The 23,690-nt window shown below is 38.6% G+C and overlaps 1 protein-coding gene across 3 annotated transcripts in view; it reads left to right on the top strand.

The window, feature by feature from the left end:
* LOC115816563 (complement C3) overlaps positions 1–23,298 on the top strand; it is a 28,337-nt gene extending 5,039 nt beyond the window's left edge. The window contains exons 5-42 of one of the 3 annotated variants that reach the window (XM_030779540.1): positions 389–477; positions 1,484–1,566; positions 1,657–1,744; positions 2,125–2,224; positions 4,778–4,898; positions 5,036–5,151; positions 5,422–5,568; positions 7,083–7,286; positions 7,653–7,844; positions 8,098–8,253; positions 8,614–8,743; positions 9,274–9,342; positions 10,098–10,292; positions 10,629–10,715; positions 11,865–11,982; positions 12,448–12,527; positions 12,669–12,811; positions 13,005–13,217; positions 13,514–13,577; positions 13,692–13,778; positions 13,879–14,082; positions 14,311–14,386; positions 14,487–14,646; positions 14,826–14,921; positions 15,652–15,811; positions 16,135–16,298; positions 16,913–17,071; positions 18,183–18,242; positions 18,383–18,473; positions 18,588–18,636; positions 19,190–19,280; positions 19,664–19,753; positions 19,870–19,975; positions 20,115–20,201; positions 20,526–20,606; positions 20,957–21,040; positions 22,460–22,595; positions 22,704–23,298. In XM_030779540.1, the coding sequence (XP_030635400.1) occupies positions 389–477; positions 1,484–1,566; positions 1,657–1,744; positions 2,125–2,224; positions 4,778–4,898; positions 5,036–5,151; positions 5,422–5,568; positions 7,083–7,286; positions 7,653–7,844; positions 8,098–8,253; positions 8,614–8,743; positions 9,274–9,342; positions 10,098–10,292; positions 10,629–10,715; positions 11,865–11,982; positions 12,448–12,527; positions 12,669–12,811; positions 13,005–13,217; positions 13,514–13,577; positions 13,692–13,778; positions 13,879–14,082; positions 14,311–14,386; positions 14,487–14,646; positions 14,826–14,921; positions 15,652–15,811; positions 16,135–16,298; positions 16,913–17,071; positions 18,183–18,242; positions 18,383–18,473; positions 18,588–18,636; positions 19,190–19,280; positions 19,664–19,753; positions 19,870–19,975; positions 20,115–20,201; positions 20,526–20,606; positions 20,957–21,040; positions 22,460–22,595; positions 22,704–22,845 (4,518 nt within the window). In that variant the 3' untranslated portion in view covers positions 22,846–23,298. Of the gene's footprint in view, positions 1–388; positions 478–1,483; positions 1,567–1,656; positions 1,745–2,124; positions 2,225–4,777; positions 4,899–5,035; positions 5,152–5,421; positions 5,569–7,082; positions 7,287–7,652; positions 7,845–8,097; positions 8,254–8,613; positions 8,744–9,270; positions 9,343–10,097; positions 10,293–10,628; positions 10,716–11,864; positions 11,983–12,447; positions 12,528–12,668; positions 12,812–13,004; positions 13,218–13,513; positions 13,578–13,691; positions 13,779–13,878; positions 14,083–14,310; positions 14,387–14,486; positions 14,647–14,825; positions 14,922–15,651; positions 15,812–16,134; positions 16,299–16,912; positions 17,072–18,182; positions 18,243–18,382; positions 18,474–18,587; positions 18,637–19,189; positions 19,281–19,663; positions 19,754–19,869; positions 19,976–20,114; positions 20,202–20,525; positions 20,607–20,956; positions 21,041–22,459; positions 22,596–22,703 lie in introns of all 3 variants that reach the window. The other 2 variants (XM_030779539.1, XM_030779538.1) reach the window with 2 other exon arrangements.
* The last annotated feature ends 392 nt before the right edge of the window (positions 23,299–23,690 follow it).

Here is a 23,690-nt window from a genome sequence, read left to right as displayed (position 1 = left end):
AGTAAATAAAGACTTAAACCACAACTGACCACTAGAGGGGGGAAAAAACAAGAGGAACTCAAGAGACAAAGAGGGGCTGAGAGGGACAGAGAGGGACAGGGCGTGACAATAATAAAGTATAACAACACATCAGCTGATGAAATCAATGCAAAATCAATACAAAAGCAATGATTTGTTATAATCCATATGAAATTATATATATCAAATTGTAATTTTAAAATGCCCTAATTAAATGTAAAATTTAATATAAATAAACACATAAATAAAAGTGAACAGAATAAAGAAAAGGTTTCTCATGTAGACTCATAATTTTTTGTAAATGATAACAACCTCATAAACGCATTTCAAAGGACAGGGAGCACCAAATAATGACTTTTTCCCTCTTTAGACCCCAGACAATATTGTCATATACAGACAATTCATGTCTGCAAACAAAGGAGTTGGGTTTGGAAGGTACCAACTTCCCGAAATCACTAGGTATGTTCTGAAATGTATTAGATAGTTCTTATTTTATTATTGTTTCATTTACTTAAAATTATGCTGAATATGTGAGCACGCCGATATGATGTATTTATCTAGTCAAATCCATCAAAACTACATTTCATACAGTTTTTAGTATTCTGTTCCATTTCAATAAATCCATCTAGTTTGTCTGATATAGTCTTTGCTTCACACAAGTGCCCAGGGAGACGATTTAGGATGTGTGCAATTTTGACACCCATCAGCTCAAATGGAATCAGATCAGTGAAACTTTAGCTTATTCTAAACCATTCAAAACTTCTGTGAATCAAATGCAAATGAATATGTAAAGAAAATGTTATCTTCCTGCTTCATTACTATCACTACATTATTATTATTATTATCATTATTATTATTATTTATTATTATTACTATTATTACTAGTACTACCATTATCATTATTACTGACCTTTCCTACTAGTATCATTGTCACTGCTATCACTTATGATCACTCAGTGTTATAACTATACCGATGATGATGATTATTATTATTATTGTTGTTGTTGTTGTTGTTGTTGTTGTTGCTGATATTGTTATTGTCCTTTTTCTTCCTCCTCCTCATCTACTCCTCCTTCTTCTTTCCCCTCTTCTTCTTCAACTGTACCATAATGGCTCTGTGACAGGATCAATGTGATGTCTTGTTCTATGTTATGTGTCCCATGTGTGTGTATGTATGTCTGTATGTATCAACAATTAAAAAAAATAAAAAAATAAAAAAAAAAATAAAACAGCACAAAAAAAACAAAAAAAAAAATATAAAAAAAACAAAAAAAACAAAAAAAACAAAAAAAAAAAAACAAATGCAAATGAATATGTAAAGAAGTGAATAGGCCTAAACTCAGAAGTGAATAGGCCTCAAATCATATCTGCACATGAAACCATTAAACCTATCAGTTGTATGAGAATGGACCTTTTTTTTTAATGATATTTCATATTCCTGCCTTTGACTCTTCCCTCTGTGAAGCTCAGGGACCTGGAAAGTGGTAGCACGTTTTAGTGATTCTCCACAGAAGAGTTTTACTGCTGACTTTGAAGTTAAAGAATATGGTGGGTGTTTCTTTTTCTCTTCTCTTTTTTCCCCCTTTTTTTCATCTTGTAGAATTTGAAAAATATGAATTCCTGTCTTTTGTCTCTTAGTGTTGCCCAGTTTTGAGGTTACTCTGAAGCCCAGCAAGTCCTTCTTCTACATTGATGATGTAGAGCTTAAAGTTCAAATACAGGCTAAGTAATAAAAAAAAACCCTGCTCCTTTTAAGTGAAAGCCTCTATGATTTATGAAGCTAAATTAAAATACATTATCATCTGTAATTTAAGTTTGAATTCTTCATGTTTTGGATGCACCTGTAGGTGTATGCCATTATAAGTAATGATCTTTAGGCAATTCATTTATATATGTATACGTGTATATATATATATATATATATATATATATATATATATATGTGTGTGTGTGTGTGTGTCATCTATTTACTGTGGTAGAAATGTGTTCTGTTATAATGGTTTTCTGTCAAAATATTTGCATTTCCCAGGATGAATACATATATTTTTGCAACGCAAGCCGGAATGTCTGACTTTCCTAATGCATTGCTGTTTGTTTCTGTTTAAGATATTTGTATGGAAATGAGGTGACAGGAACAGGTTTTGTGGTGTTTGGAGTGATGTCATATGAGAAGAGAACTCTTCCTGGATCCCTACAGAGAGTAGAGGTGAATATTGCAGGTTTTGCCAGGTGCACATGCACACAGGTTGAAACAGACATATCACACACACACAAACACGCACACACACACACATGGAAAGGGGGTGTGGAGAGTCATATGACCAGAGTACGAGAACAGAAGGACTGACGGTTTACTGATATTTAACGATACATAAATATGTGTAGTTGGATTACTTCTGACCACCAGAGGTCGCCAAATACTCTTTGTTGTTCTTGTCATGTTGACCCAGCCCTCCCGTTACTTAGCTCACCTGTACCTCATTGTCTCTGTCATGTGCCTTGTTTACTTGTTATCTCAGTGTATTTAAGTCCTCTTTCCATGTCCTTGCTAAGTCTTCGTAATTCCTCCTTGTTTCTCAAGTTCTTCGCCTATTTTTGCTCTCTCTTGATTGTTTGGATTGTCTGCGTGATACTACTCTGCTTGTTTACGGTGACTTCTTTGGGACTGTCCCTTGCTAACTCATGCGCCTGTTTCACGGACTGATGTTCTACGTCTGACTCTGGCTTGTTTGTGGATTGTGGTTTTGGATAACGTATTGGAACGCATTCTGCTGTTTTGCCTTTTTTGGGTTTTTAGCTTGTTTTTTGTTTTTTTTTTTGCCTGGTTCTTCTGTGCTTTTGGATTCTTTATTCTTTATTTTTGGAACAAAACCAACTGAACTAATGCTTGTGTTGCTCTGTACTTAAGTCACATCTAATCACTAGTTTAGTGGATAAGTATTCGTTTACCACTCTGGAGACCTCGAGTCTGAAAAGTATATCAACAAAAAGTACTTATCTTTGAAAAACTAATTAAAACAAAGCTTCCCTGGTGAGAGAGTGGTCGCTTTAAGCAATACGAAGGGGCAAATTGACGCTCAGTCTTATTGTGATCTCTGCTCACGAGGTATTGGAAATCCGACTGATGCACTGATTGTAAGTCGCTTTGGCAAAAAGCGTCTGCCACATAACTAAATTGTAAATTGTAAGCCTTGGAACAGCTTTGCTGGTCCCACTAACCCTGATAACTACCCCTAGTTCTGGACTGGACGCATTGGCAAATGGTAAGGAGGGAGAGAGTGTCTATAAGAGAGAATAGAGAGAGTGCCAAGAAGACAGAAAAGACAGGGTTTGTCTGGACCCTCTACAGACCCTTTTGGGGATATACAGGTTCCATTTAACCTGAATGGGATATAGGTCACCAGAGGTCACAAAATGATGGTGTAAACACACTTCTAGGCCCCACCCACTTTATCTCTCCCTCCGACCTCACCACAGTCAGATTAGACCTCCTCCTTCCCCCATCCTTGGTGCATGCTGGGAGATTTGATTGATGGAAGTACAGCACCTCCAAAATTGCATGTGGTCTCCATTCACCAGCAGGGTCTTTTGTAGATCATCCACTAAACTACCAGTGGTCATCTGCTTCTGGTCCAGAGATGGTCCGGTTGGTGAGTATGTGCTCCCCATGAATATTAGTTTTACATTAAACTGGGAAGTAACCTTCATGGTCTGGAAATACCTGACATGTACCAGAGTGTTTCTTTCCTACAGAACACCGTGGTAGAGAGAAGCTAGCAGTGTCACAGATTCTTAGAGCAGCATCCCCAGAGCCAGCCCTGCTCAGCAGCAAGGGATTTCTTTGGCCATGGGGGTCATCTGGCAGCTGACATCAACAGAAAAGATCTCTGGTTTTTCAACATTTTCTGGACTGGTGCTACTTTTGTCCCCTACGGAGGCCTTTGTGCTGCCTTCTTTTGGTTACCATAATACCAGAACCTCATTTCTCATTATGCTCTATGCTGTCCTTTTGCATGTTCCTTTTTGTGTGTTCCTGCAGAGATCAGACTGCGCGATATTTTTGTCTTTCACAATGGTCAGTATATCAGATTAGGTAATAACAGTGTCATAAATTCTTGCCATGTCTTGGCCAGGAGACTGGCAACAATATTGACCAATCCTCGTGTGCTGCCTTTCAAGACCGTGTGCAAGCTCATGGGTCATCAGGGAGGAGGGACAAGAACTTGTCAATCATGGCTACGGAAGCGCTATGTGTCATGCTGGCGGTCTTGTGCACCAAAATAATGCACAAGAAATTTCCCCGCATTTTTGTAATAAATTGTAGTGGTTATTACAAAAGTCCAACTCTCTCATTTTGTAATAACCACTGGAATATGTAATAATTTATTACAAAATGTGGCGAAATTTATGGTATATTGTAGTCAGACTGTTTATTACAAAATGTGGCAGATTATTAGAAATTATGGGTGTTATTACATAGTGACGTGAGAATTTATCACATTTTGTCGAGTTATTACATAATGCAGTGTTATTACCTAATGTGTTGTTACACCGCCCATTCATCGTTCCCGACATTCATATTCGGGACTGACCCTGGAAATTTGTCCACGACGACCAAATCGTGTCAAAATTGGGCTGTATTCGTGCAGTCTGAACCCAGCATTACACATATACACAGACACATACAAAAATCCCAAACATACTCAGTCTTTTGCTGGTCTTTGTGATCTAAGTGTCATCTTATTTTGGCTGATTTCAGATCAGAAATGGCTTAGGGGAGGCTGTACTGAAGAGAAGCGATATCCAACAGACCTTCCCTAACATTGCTGAGCTTGTTGGGCAGACCATATACATAACTGTCAGTGTATTAACAGAAGCTGGTAAGAAATAATCTCTCTCTCTCTCTTCCTCTCTCTCTCTCTCCTTATCATTTCTTAATAACTTTGTGGCTTAAGGTTTTCATTCTAAATATAATGTAAACCGTTCACTGTTTGTGTGTTCATGTTTGTGCTTTTAGGCAGTGACATGGTAGTAGCACAAAAGGATGGCATTCAGATTGTGACATCACCATACACCATTCAGTTCAAGGGAACTCCCAAATACTTCAAACCTGGAATGCCATTTGATGTCTCGGTATTCAATATTTTCCTCTGCAAATTTCTGTTGTTTAAACATCTGTTTAAACAGTAACTATATTAACAGGGAAAGTACAAGGGAACATAGTATCTTGAATTTAATCCCCACATTTTTTGATCTGAGATAGTTTACTTTCAGACTGAATTATTACAATGTCATTCAACGCTAAATCACATTATGAATCAATGCTCCACCCTGACAAGCCAAGAGCAATGGCAGGATTCCTGTTCCCTTGAGTACTAATTCTGCTCTGTGTGGATTTGACAGATCTATGTAACCAATCCTGACCAATCACCAGCAAGAGACATTGAAGTGGTGGCTCAGCCTGGTGGAGTCAGTGCTAGAACCAAACCAAATGGGATGGCAAAGCTCACGGTCAACGCTGAGGGAGGATCCTCCAAACTGGACATCTATGTAAGCCCTGCCATGATCATATTCCATGTACAGGCTCTATTGTAATTCACATCACACATCAGATTATTAGTATGCACATGCAGCGTGGTTTTCAAAAAGCTCCATGTTAACTTAGCAAGGGAAGTAGAATGAAAAAAACAGGCTGGTTCAAAACAGAAAAAATCGACACAAATCAAATAAAGCTGTGTTCTCATTCTGTAAATATATATATATATATATATATATATATATATATATATATATATATATATATATATATATATATGTATGTGTGTGTGTGTGTGTGTGTGTGTGTGTGTGTGTGTGTGTGTGTGTCTGTATACACAGACACACAGACACAGACACACACACACACACACACACAGTAAATGACAGACACACACACAAAGTAAATGACAGAAACCAAGCCTTATGCTTTTTTTTTTATTATTGCATTTTCCTGTTGTATCAAACTCGTAACGAACCATGATGTCCAAACCGTGGTGTGAACCAAACCATGACTTCTGTGTGCTGTTACACCCCTAATTTATATATATATTGTCAGGCAGTGCAGTGGTGGTGGACCCAAGCACAAGACACAATGATGGTGGTGACAAAAAGGAGGACTTTACGTGCAAAATGTTGATAAATAAACAGGTGCAAACAGGAACAAAGACCAGTAACAAAAAAGTGCAGCCAAACAGAGTGTATCCAAACACAAACAACGATAGACAAAGGACAAGTCAAACACAAGGGCTTAAATACAAGAGGAGAACTAAACGGGGCAAACATGATTGGCTCAAATTAACAAGGGGAGAACGAGGTTAATAAATGGAACAAACAGGATCAGGTGAGGGGTGGAGACACACACAGAACAGGAGCACAAGACATTTCAAATTAAAAGTCCAAAGATGAGGTGCAGGCTGTGACATACACACACACACACACACACACACACACACACACACACACACACACACACATATATATATAAATATATATTTAATATAGTTTTGCTTTAGCACAGGCATAATCCTGTATGTGAGGTAATGCTGACACACCTGTACTCACAAAAACAGACAGACAGGGAGATACTTAAATAACTATTATAATTTTAACATACCCAGTCATACATGCATACATACCCACTTGATTATGGAAGCCTGTCAGTCTAAATTATGTGATCAGCATGTTCAGAGTGAGAGTCTGGGTAGTGGCTGACTTACCCACATGGCACACATGGATGACCACTCTGTTAGTAGACGCTGAAATGGATTCATAGAACTCTCCATTCTGAGTTTCATTTTTCCCTTTTTTTCATTTTATTTTAACACAAGATTGAACCAGTCAAAAGCAGAATGGTTTGTGTGTGAAATGCTTAAGTACATGGACAGGGATTGGAAAACAGTTCTCTAGAGAACAGAATGGAGACACTTTCTTTCAGAATCTGATAATCTGGAGTAGATGAAAATGCACATTTAGAATGACACAGAGAATTTCTCTCTCTTTTTTTTTTTTTTTTTTACACATATCAGGTCAAGACTAACGATCCACGGCTTACGGATGCTAGACAGGCGAACAACCACATGTCTGCCTTAGCTTACACAACTAAAGGCGGCTCCCAAAACTACCTGCACATTGTGGTACAAGCCACAGAACTCACTGTTGGAGATCAATTCAAGGTCATCCTCATGCTGAGTAGCAGTCTGAGGAGCCAGGAGCATGATTTGACTTACATGGTAATATTCACTGATTATGTACACAGACTCCCTGATGTATTCCTTACTAAGATATCGCTGAAGAAGTGCTTTCATAGCATGTATCAGCATTAATACTTACTTATCTGTTGATTAAGTTAATGTGTTAATTACATGCCTAGGTGTCCTGAAATAACCCCCACATGCATTACACAAAGTGACTGAGGATATTTTACATGACATTTAGTAGCTTTTAAATTTCACATAAAGGAAATAAAAAACAGGTTTATGAGATGAAAGGCAGCCATTCCAGTTTTTAATCAATAGTGTTTCTTGTGAAAGGAAATCCTTATTAAATTATATTTTCTACAATATTTTTTCTTGTATTTTTTTTTTCTTTCTGAGCAGATTCTCAGTAAAGGACAGATTGTGAAAGTTGACAAATTTAAGAGGAGGGGCCAGGCTCTGGTGACTTTATCTTTGACAGTGACAAAGGACATGGTTCCTGCTTTCCGTCTGGTGGCGTATTACCACGTGGGTTCCTCGGAGGTTGTGTCTGACTCGGTCTGGGTTGACGTGAAGGACACCTGCATCGGAGCGGTAAGTTTTAGAGAAATGTTTGAGAAGATTTCCAACCTAAATTTGTTCGTCTTTATGTGGGCTCGGTCATTGTGGTAACGGTCACATCAGCATTTTGACGAGGTTTTAACGAGTGAGAATACATTACCACTCCATTCTACAGGATATTCAGGTATTGCTTCATCAGCAGTAAAAGAGAATTTTCAAAAAAACAAAATGATGCTGAACAGAACATGCATATCATCAAATATTTACCAAAAACTCTCTCTCTCAGCTGAAAGTGGAAGATATTCGTACGAGGTACACATACAATCCTGGTAGACCTTTCAGTCTGAAGATCACTGGAGACCCTGAGGCCAAGGTTGGGCTGGTGGCTGTGGATAAAGGAGTCTATGTGCTCAACAACAAGAACAGACTCACCCAAACCAAGGTGATCAATCCTCTCAAACATAATACACATTCCAGTCAGTATTTTATTAAAGACACTGAATGCAGTGGTTTTGGGCTTCAAATTATAATGTGTTAGCAGATTTCCTTTGCGGTCACCACATCTCATGCTCAAATTCTGCTTGAATGACCATTCACACACACAAAAATTCTAATAATTAACCAAATATCAGGATACATCACACTAAAAACAAGTTGTGAAATTTGTGCATATTATGATTGACAAGTGAGATACCTGCCTAAGGTTTAAAGAGGAAACCATGGAAAGCAATGGTTCTGGGTATCAAAGCTGCAGGTTCATTTTGACGGAGTCATGTTGCGAACTGACTTTCTCTCCTCACAGATCTGGGACATCATTGAAGAACATGACACTGGTTGTACGGCTGGTAGTGGTAAAGACAGTATGGGAGTTTTCTCTGATGCAGGACTGCTGTTTGAGTCCAATACTGCAGGAGGCACTGACTCCAGAACAAGTACTGAGACAATTTTTCTCATGGGTTTTAGATGAGAACAGACTGACACACTGTACATCACAGTATAGTTCAGATTATAGTACAGTGAACAAGACAACACTTTACTGGAATAGGATGCATTCCATAGCCATTCACTGTGTAATCGTGGTACACCCGAGAACACAATATCACTGAGGTATTTAGTTTTTATAATTTTTTTTATTAACAGATAACACTGCTTTAAACTATTTGTAGAGACGCTAATATGTTAATAACATAATTAATGACTTTAGTCATATTTTGGGAAAAATGAGATTCACTCCAACCACTCGACCAATTTCAGCTCATTTCCTCTGGGAAACGTGTATTTCTGAAAATATATTTACCAAAAAATATCATGACATGGAGACACCATTTCTGCAAATCCATATTTTGATTCTTGTATCAATTATGCCACTCTCCACTGCTGGCGTGTACACAGCTGAAATACATTCTTCCCTGAAGGCAAAAGAATGACTTTATTTTGGTTCAATGTTTAAATCTCCCAGCAGCACAGTGTCCCAGGCCTTCAAAGAGGAGACGCCGTGATGTCGCTATTGTGGAGATGACAAACAGACTGGGTATGAACGTAACCAAATTCATTTTAATCTCACAAGAAACAGGCCTCATGTTGTGAATTTAAAGAGGGCTCTACCCCCTCAGTTTTAGCAGCTAAAACATGCTATGAGCTAAATCTCAAATGCCCCCTCATTCATTGCACCCTGCAGCCAGCCCTGCCAGAAATACCACGTGCTTTACAACAGGGTGTGGTTTCCATCAGTTTCCATTCTGATGTCCCAACAAACACCTTCACAAATGTGTGGGGTAAACACCTCCGAGACTCAGTGCTCAGAAACCATCAGTTGTGAAAGCCTGATACACACTCACATGTCAGATCTCTGAAATCTAAATAGAGTCTGAAATCTCAAAGATTCTCAATTTACAACAATCTACAGATCTTTCTCATTTGGCATTGTCTCATCTAAATACTCAGCAAGTCTGCCCCCCCCCCATTTTCCTGTCTAAACAAAGACATATTTCTATTCTTCAACATGTTGAGTGTATTACCATGTTGCAAGCAGATCAGGCAATGTTTCCCAATGTGGGGACGTGATGTATGATATCATCACGTCCCCAGCCAGCTTTAGCTGAGGTAGTAAACATTGGATGTGTTGGCCACATGTAAGCCTGGTTTGGTGAAGTTTCAGTCAAAATATTCAACATTTGATATGCTCAGCCACACTCAGGCTAAAATTTAGTTGATAGAGACATGACAATGTAGTATCACAATTCATATAAAATATCCCCCTTCCTCTCTCTCTCTCTCTGCTCTCAGCGGATAAATACTCAGGCCTGTCGAAGCAGTGCTGTCTGGATGGAATGAGAGAGAATAAACTGGGCTACACATGTGAGAGGAGGTCAGAGTTCATCATTGATGGGGACGAGTGTGTGAAGGCTTTCATTCACTGCTGCAAGGAAATGTCCACTCGCAAACAAGAGGCCAAGGATGAACAGATGCTTCTCGCTCGCAGTAAGATCACTCCACTGTACCAACACACACCTTTATTTACACCACAACCAAACACACACACACATGCGCACACACACACATGCACATGCGCGCACACACACACACACGCATGCATGCGCATACATGCGCACATGCGCACACACACAAACTGCCCCACACCACATTGAAACTAAGTCCCTTACTCATTTAGTCCATATCAACACCCACAGTCCACATTTACACAACTATCAACATACACACACACAGACACACACGCGCACACACACACACACTCCTTATCTGCACCATAACCATCTCTCTATTTTTGTCATTCTTTTTCTTTTTCTCTCTTCTCAGGTGTTGAACGGGATGAGGTTGTCGGGGGCGAGAGGACAAAAGGTCAGGTACCTGGTAAACGAGTCAGCAGACACACAGCTGAGACAGGTAAAACACACACACACAATCACACATACACAAACAAACACACACACACACACACACACTCCTTAAATCAAAGCAATCTAAGACAAAGTTCAATCAGACCATAACTAATATATGAGTTATTCCATACCAACTCACCTAGGCCCTCCAGTGCATGTCAGGATTTTCTTGAAAAATAAAAATCATGTGAAAACCTCTATTAAATTCATGGAACCTTGCAAAATCCTAAAGCTCTACTCCAGATACTTTTTAGTTATGAATTTTTGAATTTTGTAACTTGCAAATTTCATGAACCCAGTGAAAATCAGGTTCAACAGGTACTACACAGAGATAGAAAACCTGGAAGTCAACATAGTACAGATATCTTCTTATGAATTAGAACCACCTAATGTAATATTACATCCAGTGAAAAGATATGAAAAAGTAGCTATTTTCAAAAAAAATATTAAATGATGAGGGAGTAATACAACATCTTTAAATGTTTTATATGTCTACAATGAATATTAACACTTTTCCATAAAAAAAGTTTCAAGGAAATTAAAATATTCCTTCTTTCGTCAAAATATCTTAAAAAGTGGGTTTTTCAGCTCTGAAGCTATGTGAAGCAAGTTCTGTGGCACTCAGTTTGTTATGCAGGATCACATAACTTCTAGATGTGATAGAACTATATTAATACTATACAGAATCAAATTTAGTTGCAAGAAACTGAAAAGTAGAGGAGATATTAATTTTTGAAAATTAAAGATTTTTTGTTCGGGTAATTTATTTTTTATTAATCTGCGTACTGACATTCAGGAACAACTATTTACATGAATACATGTTACAAATTATCCTTGGGGTTTCTTGGATGTTCAGTACAAATTTCAACCCAATCTAGTGAAAATTAAGCAATTGGTGAGGCTTACAAAGTGATGAAATTTAGCTCTGAGGGCCAAATTTCAAAAATTCCTAACTAACAAAAGTATTTGGAGTAGATCTTTGATGCATATTCACAAAAGTAAAGTCTGATATCAAGAAATAATTGAACTGCCGAGAGAGAGAACAACACTATAGGGTGAGGCAAATTAAAATATGTAAAACCAATTAATTTTGTGTGTGTGTGTGTGTGTGTGTGTGTGTGTGTGTGTGTGTGTGTGTGTGTATGTGTTGCAGATGAGAACAATGATGAATTCTTTACAGATTCTGACGAAATCATATCACGTACTCAGTTCCCAGAAAACTGGCTTTGGGAAGAGATTCTACTTCCACAATGTCCAGACAACAAGCCATGGTTTGTGGGAAATGCATTTCTTTAACTGTGCGGTACAGATGCTCCATAGAGACTGATTATTATCCCAGAAAGTTGACTGTGGTGGCAAACTGATCATCTTCCTCAGTATCCTGCAAACAACAATCAACAGTCTGTGAGAATTGTAGTTTTGCTAACAGTCTGGTATAGATGCAGTTAGATATGGAAGACAGAAGTTCACTGTAAAGATAAGAATTATTTTAAGATGATTTTATTGAGTTTATGTACTTTATTGAGAGAGTTAATTTGAACAAAATGTTAATTTAGCAACTGAAAGGATAAGTTGAGGAAGGATATATTTCTGTAAGACATACCGTTACAGGGTACTTTCCAATAATTCAGACTGTTCAAAACCAAAGTCTTGAAAAGAGATGGTTAGTTCCACTTCTCAGAATGCTCTGGAAAGAATATTCTGCTAAAATTCTTTCTCTATTTTCTCTTTTTTAGCTCCATTTCACAGAACAGCATTCTGAGAGATTCCATCACCACCTGGGAAATCACAGCTATCAGCCTGTCTCCATCCTTTGGTCAGAGCAGCAGTTGTCTTGTCATTTTTTAGTCTGTCTGTCTGTCTGTCTGAAAAACAGCTCTTTTTTTAGTCTCTTTTTATTCTAAGACTAATATTAGGTGTTAACTGATCGAGCATCTGTTTGAATCTCTTTGTTTAGGTATCTGTGTGGCAGACCCCTATGAGATGGTTGTTATGAAAGATTTCTTCATTGATCTGAAGTTGCCTTATTCAGCTGTGCGCAATGAAGAAGTAGAGATCAAAGCCATCCTGCATAACTACAATGACTATGACCTTGAAAAGGTAGTTTCTGTTTATTAATGGCATTTTATGGGCTAAATTTGTCTTACTGAAATTCCTGCTCAAGGTGAATGCTTAACTTTACTGAAAACAAACAATATTCAGAGCGACGTTTCTGTCTGGTGGCTTGCTGAGGCACAATTATATGACCTGTGCAATCTGCTCTGAGACATGATTGGCTGGTTCTCTCTTCCAGGTGCGAGTGGAGTTGATGAAGACTGAAAATGTGTGTAGTTCTGCCAGCAAGACGGGCAGATATCGCACCTACGTAAAGGTGAATAAAATGTCTACCCTTGCTGTGCCTTTTGTCATCATCCCGATGGAACTGGGCGAGCACTCTATCGAAGTGAAAGCCGCTGTCTCAGATAGTATAAGCACAGACGGCATCAGGAAGCAACTGCGTGTGGTGGTGAGTTTACATTTTTGTCCCTGTTTTAAATCTGTATTAACATAGTGTTACAAAAGATTAGGAGCGGAGAGGCCCTGTGCTCTTTCATATTGCTGTGCCTTAGTCTTTTGAGGAAGGAACACTCAGAATTGTTCATACTGATCTGAAGGCTGAATTTGAATTTATGGTACATGCTGCGGCCTGTTGTTCCCTCAACCAGTGCAGTACTTAGTCCAAACTCATTGTTCTGATCACATGTAGTGCTTCAAATCAATGCAAGTTTCTATAGTGTACATCATGTTCTCCCTGTTCACCAGCCTGAAGGTGTGTTAACCAAGCTTGAAGTGAAGAATCTGGAATTGAACCCAGCTAAACATCAAGGTAAGAGGAGCAGAGTTTGATGAAAGCAGCAATAATCAGCGTATAGTTTAGTAACAGCTCATTATGACACCAAACATCTCTCTGTTTTTCTCTCTCTCTCTCTCTTCAACTCAGGTGGTCAACAGGTTGAGTTTATTGGGAGAGATCCTCTTACAGGACAGGTTCCCAACACCCCAGCTAAGAAACACATAACAGTGAGAGGTAATCACACACACACACACACACACACTCAGTAACATGACAAGATGTAAAACACACATTGAGTATTCCTCAGCATACATTCTTGTCCTTTGTTTTCCAGGTAAAGAGATCAGCCAGACCCTTGAGCAGGCAATCAGTGGAGACTTCATGGGCTCCCTCATCGTCCAGCCAGTTGGCGACGGAGAACAAAATATGATTTACATGACCCTTCCCGTCATCGCCACGCACTACCTGGACAACACCAAGCAGTGGGACCGTGTGGGACTGAACCGCAGAAATGAGGCCATAAAACACATCACCACAGGTCAGTGCCCCTGTGTAACAAAAGGTTTCACTCTCTCAGACCTGTAAACATTCAGATCATCGAGGAAGCCTACAGGATCCGTAAACTCGGCTGTAGAGAAGAGCGTTGGGTAGTTTCCCAATTTAAAAAAGCCTTTAGTGGCTGGTATCGATGGATCAAGTTACTGTTAAGTTACTATGCCAAGTTAATAGCAAAAATTGCACTTTTGTGAATTTTTTTGTTGCCTAGGTTACAAGAATGAGCTTGCCTATTGTAAACCAGACGGTTCTTATGCTGCGCAGATCGACAGAAAAAGCAGTACATGGTAAACAATGCCACTAGCTCTTTATTTATTTATTTTTCAATTAATCAAACTCTCAAAACTCTGTTTAAACTACTGTTTAACACTTTTTTTTATGTCAAAGGCTGACGGCATATGTGGCCAAAGTTTTCACTATGGCCAGTGACCTCATCTCCATCGAGGTAAACGTGATCTGCAGCGCCCTCAAGTGGCTGATTCTGAATGCACAGCTTCCTGATGGCAGGTTCAAAGAAGATGCTCCTGTAATCCATGGAGAGATGGTGGTAAGTTGCCATGAGTGAGTTCATTTAATCACTCCAGTTTGGCTTATAGCTGCTCTAAACTAAATAACACCTAAAACTAAACAATAAGATAAATGATGCTTGGAAATTGCTGCTTAAAAACTTTTTACAGTTTATTGTGAATTTGGAATTAGTTTCATATGATCACATTCTGTTTCCAGGGCAACGTGCGAGGGAAAGATGCTGATGTGTGTCTGACAGCGTTTGTGCTCATCGCTATGCAGGAGGGCAGCAAGTTCTGTGAAGGCACTACTGGCGTAAGTCAATACCATACTCTTCCTCTAACCTTACCCTTGGTTGTTAGTCCCAACCCACCCCTTCTTGTTATGCCATGTCTATTTCTTCATTCATTTAAGTTACCTCACTAACCTCAAGATCCTGATTCGTAGTCCAGGCCCCTGGTGTATTCCGATTTTTAGCTTTGCTTTTTGGGTTGTTTAAGCGGCACCTGTAGCATTACAGTACCTCATGGACCAAGTGCCCCAAGCTTGCAGAGGCTCTGGTGCAACCTACCAGGATGATCTGGTCATTTACAGTTCAAACTTGGCTGACCACCTCCAACACCTCCATACATGGTTGCCATGGAGCTCATTTCCTGTTTTAAACTATTTAAACAGTATGTATTTCCAGAGAAAATCTGACAAACTGATGGCAAAATGCACAGTTCATTTTACATCTAACTTTTAATTTAATAAATGTACTATCAATGTGTAATGTCTTTTCTTGTAATGTCATGTCTGGTTTAATCAAAGTGCTGTTCAAAACTCTGCTTCAGATGGTCTCACATTTTCAAGCTAAGGGACATTCAGCTTACATCACATTCAACGAGATGCATCAATTTCTATATCAAAGAGCCTTTGAGGCAAAAACACCTCTATCAAACAATGACAAAAAAAAAACAAGAAAAAAAAACACTGAGATCTTCCTTTAATGCTGCTGGTGTTGTTTTGTAAAGATTAACTTTGTATCTCTGTCATTCCTCTCCAGCAGGTCTTATCCAGCAGTATGGGGAAATCCGTTTTATATTTGGAACGTCAGTTACAGGATTTGACAAACCCTTATAGTGTTGCAATTGTATCTTGTGCCCTGGCCAACGCAGGACAACTCAATAAATACTTTCTAATGAGGCACTCAACTCAAACACAAGGTTCTACACCTTCTCTTTCAAAGCTTAAGAACATTGTTGGACTTTTTTATTGTGTATTTGTTTAATGAGTCATAAATAAGATGTCTCTCTACAAATATATGTTCAAACAGTCTGCAAATGATATTTAAGCAAATTTCATAGTGAGTTGAGAAAGAGGTACTGGCTCCAATAAGTTCTAATTGTAAAAATACAAATTATATATATATATATATAATTACATAATTACTACCAATGAAAAATCCCATAATGACCTATAATGACCTCTAAGTGCGTATGAGACAGAACTAGATTTCAACTCATCTTTCCTTTTATCCTCTATACAGATGGCATTTACTGGGAAGTCCCTGGTGCCCATCATTTCACACTAGAGGCCACAGCCTATGCCCTGTTAGCGCTGGTCAAAGCCAATTACTTTGACAAAGCAGGACAGGTAGTTCACTGGCTGAACAGACAGCAAACTCACTATGGAGGAAGTGGCACCACACAGGTATTCTCTCTCAGAACATCTCAGATCATTCTCATACTACAGTCAAACTGAACAGTATAATCACTGATCATTCTCATACTACAGTCAAACTGAACAGTATAATCACTGATCATTCTCATACTACAGACAACCAAACTGAACAGTATAATCACTGATCATTCTCATACGACAGACAGTCAAACTGAACAGTATAATCACTGATCATTCTCATACGACAGACAGTCAAACTGAACAGTATAATCACTGATCATTCTCATACTACAGACAGTCAAACTGAACAGTATAATCACTGATCACTCTCATACTACAGACAGTCAAACTGAACAGTATAATCACTGATCATTCTCATATTACAGACAGTCAAACTGAACAGTATAATCACTGATCACTCTCATACTACAGACAGTCAAACTAAACAGTATAATCACTGATCATTCTCATACTACAGACAGTCAAACTGAACAGTATAATCACTGATCATTCTCATACTACAGACGGTCAAACTGAACAGTATGATCACTGAAGTAGAGGACTGGTCAAAAAGGATGTAGGTTGCAGACCCCATGTTAAAAAACTCTCTGTGATGTCAACCACTACTGCTGTTTGTTTCCTAGGCAACCATTATGGTGTTCCAGGCTGTGGCAGAATACCATGTACAAGGGAAGAAGCAGCAAGATAGAAATCTAGATGTGGAAATTCAGATTTCTGGCAGACATAGACCCATCAAATGGTCCTTTAACAGTGAAAACTCCCACTTGCTACGCTCAGACAGGGTAGGAGGAGACAAAGGAGAGTTTAAACAGTTAAAATACTGGTGGAAAATAACATGCATTTACAATATTACATTCTGAATGACTTTCCTTTTTCTTTTTTTCATTTCTTTTCTTTTTATTTTTTTGAACATATTCCACTCAAAGGGCTGGATTAATTTGAGCAGTGTAGTGCTTAGCAGCTGTGAATTTGCGGCTTGATTCATCCATACCCTAAACAACTCACTCTTCATATCTCATGACATATCAATTCATAATCTATGGTTTATCACTGGATGCCCTCTGTACATTTGTCTTAAAATAAAGATTTAAGAAGTCCTGAGGTATTACATAGATATGACTTACATACAGGTGATCTCTCTAAGACAGTTCAGTGGTCCTTTAGTGCCATGTTTTGATACCACATATTAAGACATAACCTGACTTTTAACAAATGTTCAGGCGGATGCAAAAAGTTATGAGAAACACGAGATACACCACACACTGAGAGACAACATACGTGAGTGAGGCCAGTATCGAGACGAAGAGCGTGGCGTCCCCAAACAGAGTGTATAGTCTGCAGTTCTTTAGCGCGCTGAAACTCTTTATAAACTTTAACTTTTTATAACAAATTTGTGTATATATGTATGGTACTACATGATAAAATAGATTAATAATACATATATTATGACTTCACAAACTTTTATAGTTTTCTTTGCATTTTCCAGCCTATGCGCGTTGTCCGCGATTTTCCGCAGTAGGCCGCAAAACTCCAAAAAAAGTTCCCATGTAATTACTGATAGTGAACTCGTCAGTAATCAAATCTGTGTAAGTTACGCCCGTGAAAGTTGAGTATCGACTGTAGTTAGTACAGACACTAAATAAACATTTGGGCATCAGGAAAGTTAACAACATGATATGGACACAACTGTCTCTGCTGATATTCTTGGATGTCAAGCTATTTTAATTTATTGAGCTCAAACTGAACATCAGTGAAGCCCTGGTTTATATGGAGTGTCAATCAAATGTACAGTATATACATACAAAACTCAATCTGAACTCTCTCTCTCTCTCTGTGCGCAAATATACATATATATACGTACACATTCATCATATTAACATGTTATACCCACAGTTCCTGATTGACCAGAACCTCACTGTTGTTGCCACAGGAACTGGCACTGCAGCTGTTTCAGTAAGTATTTGTGATCCTAAGTTTTGTTTTGCTTTTATCCCCTAAAAGTATGCCCCCCCCCTCCAGCAAACCAAAATAATGGATGACTTATGAGCGAATGACATCTATTGAATATCAGTCCTGTCTGACCTGTCACTCAGGTATCAACTCTGTACTACACCAAACCTGTTACAAAGGAGAGTGACTGCAGACATTTTGAACTAGAAGTGACAATGGTCAAACAAGCTGATGGTACGAGTCAAAAAATCTTCCACTGAATTTGAACTAAAAGGATATTGTTGACCTGAGACCATTTATGTAAACTGATTCTCTCTCTCTCTCTCTCTCTCTCTCTCTCTCTCTCAGTATCTTATCCTGGCGCAATAGAAACATACCAGTTGAGCATTGAAGTATTGTAAGTAAACATAAATCTGAGACGTTAAGGTAACAACTGAGAAATGCAGTAGTACCATTACTCCTGTTTAGCCTTAAACTGTTCTGTCCTAAATATATTCTGCAATGTGTAACTTATAACCTGTAAATTACTGAGAGAACAGAGATTAATTAACTTTGCCCTTTTAACAAATGAGTATGTTATAATGTTCATTGTTGAATAACGATGCTGTTTTGTGCTGCCTTCCGAGTGAAGTTTTAAAATTACCCTTGATGTGGAGGACTTTACACTAATTAGAAATATTTTTCTGTTCTATATTAGCTACTTTAACTGACTACTTAACTACTTTTCCTTGGGAAAACAGTCTGGCACCATTCACTACATAGATAGATAGATAGATAGATAGATAGATAGATAGATAGATAGATAGATAGATAGATTGAGGAAAAGGAAGACTGAAGTACCCACAAATGCCAAAACAAGTGTTAAAACGGGCCCATATGGTATCATCCTAACAAATGAAGTGTGTGTGTCTGTGTGTGTGTGTTTGGTTTTGCTTTGTCCATTTCTGTAGATATAAGTCTACAGAAAGAGATGCCACTATGTCCATTGTGGATGTAGGTTTTCTGAAAGGCTTTGTTGTGGACCAGAACGATTTGACCGAGGTGATAAGAACAAACTAGATCATAATCTGTCAAATATCTACATCCCTGTTTTGTTAGTATGGATCTAGGCATTTTAGAGAAGGATACTAGATGATTCATGTCTTTATGTACTAATACACCCAGTTAGACACTTCAGTCATATCTACAGACAAGGGGAAACACTTGGAGGAGTGTGAGAAAGAGAGTTTGTATCATTCTGTGATTTTTCATGAAACATTCAGAATTATGATACAGATTCGGTTCAGTTCACTTTTTTTTAATTCACTTTAGTTTTAGTTGTTTATCTGTGATGGCAGACATTGGTATAAGACATCTTAACAGATTTTTTTTTCTAATATGTTTTTGTAATATGCTGTGATGCTCCATTGTGACTCAATGTTTAGCTAATGACTGGACGAGACAGGTACATCCAGACGTTTGAGATGGATAAACAGCTGTCTGAAAGAGGTTCCCTCATCATCTACCTGGATAAGGTACTGCAGAAACGCAGACACAGCATTAATTTACAATTATCAATCGAATCTGCATCCATATTCTCCATTCAAGTTCTAAGGACTCTCTAACTCTCTCTCTCTCTTTCTCTGATCAGGTCTCTCATAAGCACAGAGACAAGATTGTTTTCAGGGTTCACAAAGTAATGGTGGTGGGTCTTCTTCAACCTGCTGGAATCACTGTGTATGAATACTATTCTCCAGGTGAGCCAAATAACACACACACACACACACACACACACACACACACACACACACGTACAAGCAAATGCACACACACACACACACACACACACACACACACACACAGTATACTAATCATTTGTGTGATAAACTTTTGCAGAGCGTTGTGTGAAGTTCTACAGTCCTTATAAGCAAGACAGCCACGTTAACAGAATATGCCACAACGACGTGTGTCGTTGTTCTGAAGGTACGTTGTCTGGTGCACTGTATGTGTCTACAGACCTGTGTTTGTGTATGTGTGTGAGTAGTTACTGAGAATGCAAATAAAATATACTCTTGGGCTGCTGCCCAAGTTAAGATTGTGCATGAATGTACTGTGTGTGTGTGTGTGTGTGTGTGTGTGTGTGTGTGTGTGTGTGTGTGTGTGTGTGTGTGTGTGTGTGTGTGTGTGTGTGCATGCGTGTGTGTGTGCATGCGTGTGTGTGTGTATGTGCGCATGCGTGATAGAGAGAGATAGAGAGAGAGAGGAAAAACAGGGAGGGACATAATTTCTCTTTTACATCTGCCACAGAAAACTGCAGTTCACAAAAGAGAGAGAAAGTGGACGAACGAGAGCGTGAAGAAAAAGCTTGCGCTGGTGGCACGGATTACGGTAAATACCAACGTAACCTGTATGTTTCTGTGTGTGTGTGTGTGTGTGTGTGTGTGTGTGTGTGTGTGTTATATCCTTAAGATTTTTTTTCTTAAATGGGTAATGGTTTTTCAGAAATGAATCCATATTATAACTGTGCATTTGTGAAGATCAGTGGAAGGAAAAATGACATAGGAAATTAAACCTAATCTGACATTAAGAAAAATAACTGTCCTGTCTGTTTTAATGGAGACATAACTACCTAACATAACTACTCATTCATTCTGCACTCAGACACAAATGAACAGTAAATCTGAGTACTTTGCTTTGAATCTGTTGATAACAATCATTATTATGTGCTTGCTTCACAGTTTACAAAGCTACAGTGGAAACAACAGAATTCACCACTAACAGGGACATATTCCGCATGAAGATTGATAATGTTGTAAGAGAAGGTATACATTTTTTTTTTATCACAGTTTACTTTGAAACATAAAGGCTTCTTAAGTTAATTCTTTATAATAAATATAGCATACAAACATTTGTGATTGATTAGCTATTTGTTGTAGTTTAAAAAAAAAATTAAAAGTCAGTGTGGGAGGTGTAAAAAAATCTAGATTCTGATTTGCATCAAGCAACGTTGTACGCCTAGTGTTTGCTTCATGGTATAAAAGGCCGATCATGGTAACAGTTCTCTGAGTTAAGCTTTGGCGCAAGCAGACGTGCTGCTGGATTCCACCACCACCAAATAAAGCTTTTCTCCAAGCGCGCTTTTGCTCCGGTTCATTTACTTGTAATATCACAAGAAAATCCAACAGAGCTGAATGAATTGGTACAAAGTTGAAACTGCCTCAGGAACAGTGTTTTCCAAACTTTTTTTTCTCGTGGCACACTATTTACTACGAAACTACGAAATCTCACAGGACACCACCACGACTTTATACATCCAAAATCCCAGCAAACAAAACACAGTGTCATCAGAGCAGAGGAATCTCCTATGAATGGGTACCCATTGCTCAAGTATTGATCGTTGTATTGTCTGTTGCTCACTGTTTTAATTTTCTTTTTCTGACCAGCGCTACACCAGGGGGGATGGGTCGGGTTAATGGTCAGACGTCTTTTAAAATATTTGTCTGTTTACTTTCTTTGCCTCTTGGCTGTGCAGCATGGCAGTTATTAGCAGACAACTGTAGGCTATGTTTGCTGCTATTGAATGCAGCTGTGTGGTTGTGCTGTGTGCGGGGTGTGATTGGCTGTTAGTTGTGTGGGAGTGTAATATCCTGGGACTGAGCAATAAAGATGGCATCAAGATGGATGATCAAGTGCAAATATGCAGGTTTTTTTTAAAATTATAATAGTCAGTTAAGTTTAGAAATAATGACATAACATTTCGTTTGAAATAGCCTACAATTTCATTTAAATTATTATTAACGCCAAAAAAAAATAAAACCGGAATATGGATTTTTCCTGCGGCACACCTGGGCAGGTCTTATGGCACACAATTTGCGAAACACTGGCCGAGTACAGGACAGGTTTGGGAGCCCTTGGAGTTTTTGTTGTTGTTGTTGTTGTTGTTGTTTTGTCTTGTTTTTTAACCCTACTGCCTATTTGTCTCAGCGCTGTCATGATTCCACTTTGGAATCCCTAGGATGTGAATTATATACAACCCATAGCTAGGACAGAAAATTCTGCAAAATGTCGCTTTGCTCTGAAAGAACATGTTTCAAGGAAACTGTCATAAACATTGATAAATCTGGTGCAAAATGCAATGTCTTTTTTTTTCCTCTCCCAGTGGCTTTCATTCATGTGCTGACAAATTAACAAGTTTCATGCAAGGCTGACTGCCTTTTTGTTGTTTATTTGTTTATTTATAGGCGCTGACGTTAGTGTGAACGGCAACATCCGTGAATTTGTAGCTCACTCTAACTGCAGAATGCCCCTCAGCCTGGAGAAGGGGAAGAGTTACCTGATCATCGGACATTCCTCTGATGTGACGAGGACTGAGGGAGGGTAAGAGTCAGACATGTGTCAATCACGTGTGTGTGTGTGTGTGTGTGTGTGTGTGTGTGTGAAAAAGAGAGATGCATAGAGAGCTCATTTATCTTACTCTGCTCTTAGATGGCAGTATTTACTGGGTGAGAAGACATGGGTTGAGTACTGGCCCACTAGGGAGGAAGGCCAAACTCCAGAGTTCATAGAAAGATTCAGAGGCATCGCAGGACTGGTCGACATGCTCATGAACATTGGATGCAGCATTTAAGATGTGTCATCATTTTTGAGCTGTTTGTTCTATTATTCTTCCTACTCCCTCTTTATTTGGTTGAGTTATAGTTTGTAAACACAATGGCTTTGACGAAGCCCAAATTGGAACAATGCTTAACTACCAGTTTTGCTGTAGATACAAATGAACACAACGTGTATCAGAACAGAATCTGAAAAAAAAACGCTAATATCTTGCAAGCCAAACTCAAACTGTTTCGTGGCTAAAGAAATCTAGAAAACTCATTTCAGAATTTTGATTTGATTTTTGTTTTAATTTTTCTGCCTTTCTTTATAATTGTTGAAATGTCGTTGTTATTTTCTATGTGTTTTACAAGTGTCAATCAAGTTTACACAGCTGTAAACTCAAACACTTTACACATTTCTTGTCCGTGAAATATTATTTACACGAACAACATACACAGTAAATAAAGAAAGATTCACTCAAACCTGAGCAAACTAGTGCAACAATCAGTGGCAATACATGCTTGACTCTGTCTTACCCTGCTGATTTAGCTCCTAGAGGTTGTGAATATTGCAAACCCCGAAAAATGGTTGCATACCTTATTTCGTGCTCCAAAAAGGTCACAATTTGCTCAGCAAACCCAAACAACAGAATGACCCATGCACATTTTCTGCACCCCCCCCCCCCCCTCCCCCCAACAGGTTTCAGTTCATACAAATGGGAGTAGACATCATGTCCAATATACGAAGGCTGTCATGTAAATGCTGATATCCTTCCCACGTACATTACCCTGTCAAGAGAGAACCCATGTGTATGTTCTAAGCCAGAACAGAAATCAATAACTGCTTTGAGTCTCACCAGACTATTTTTCTGTCTAAACA

The sequence above is a fragment of the Chanos chanos genome, chromosome 7 (assembly GCF_902362185.1).
Source record: "Chanos chanos chromosome 7, fChaCha1.1, whole genome shotgun sequence".
Lineage (NCBI taxonomy): Eukaryota > Metazoa > Chordata > Actinopteri > Gonorynchiformes > Chanidae > Chanos > Chanos chanos.
Note: the sequence above shows the minus strand (reverse complement) of the source record. Positions and strands in the feature narration are given on the sequence as shown.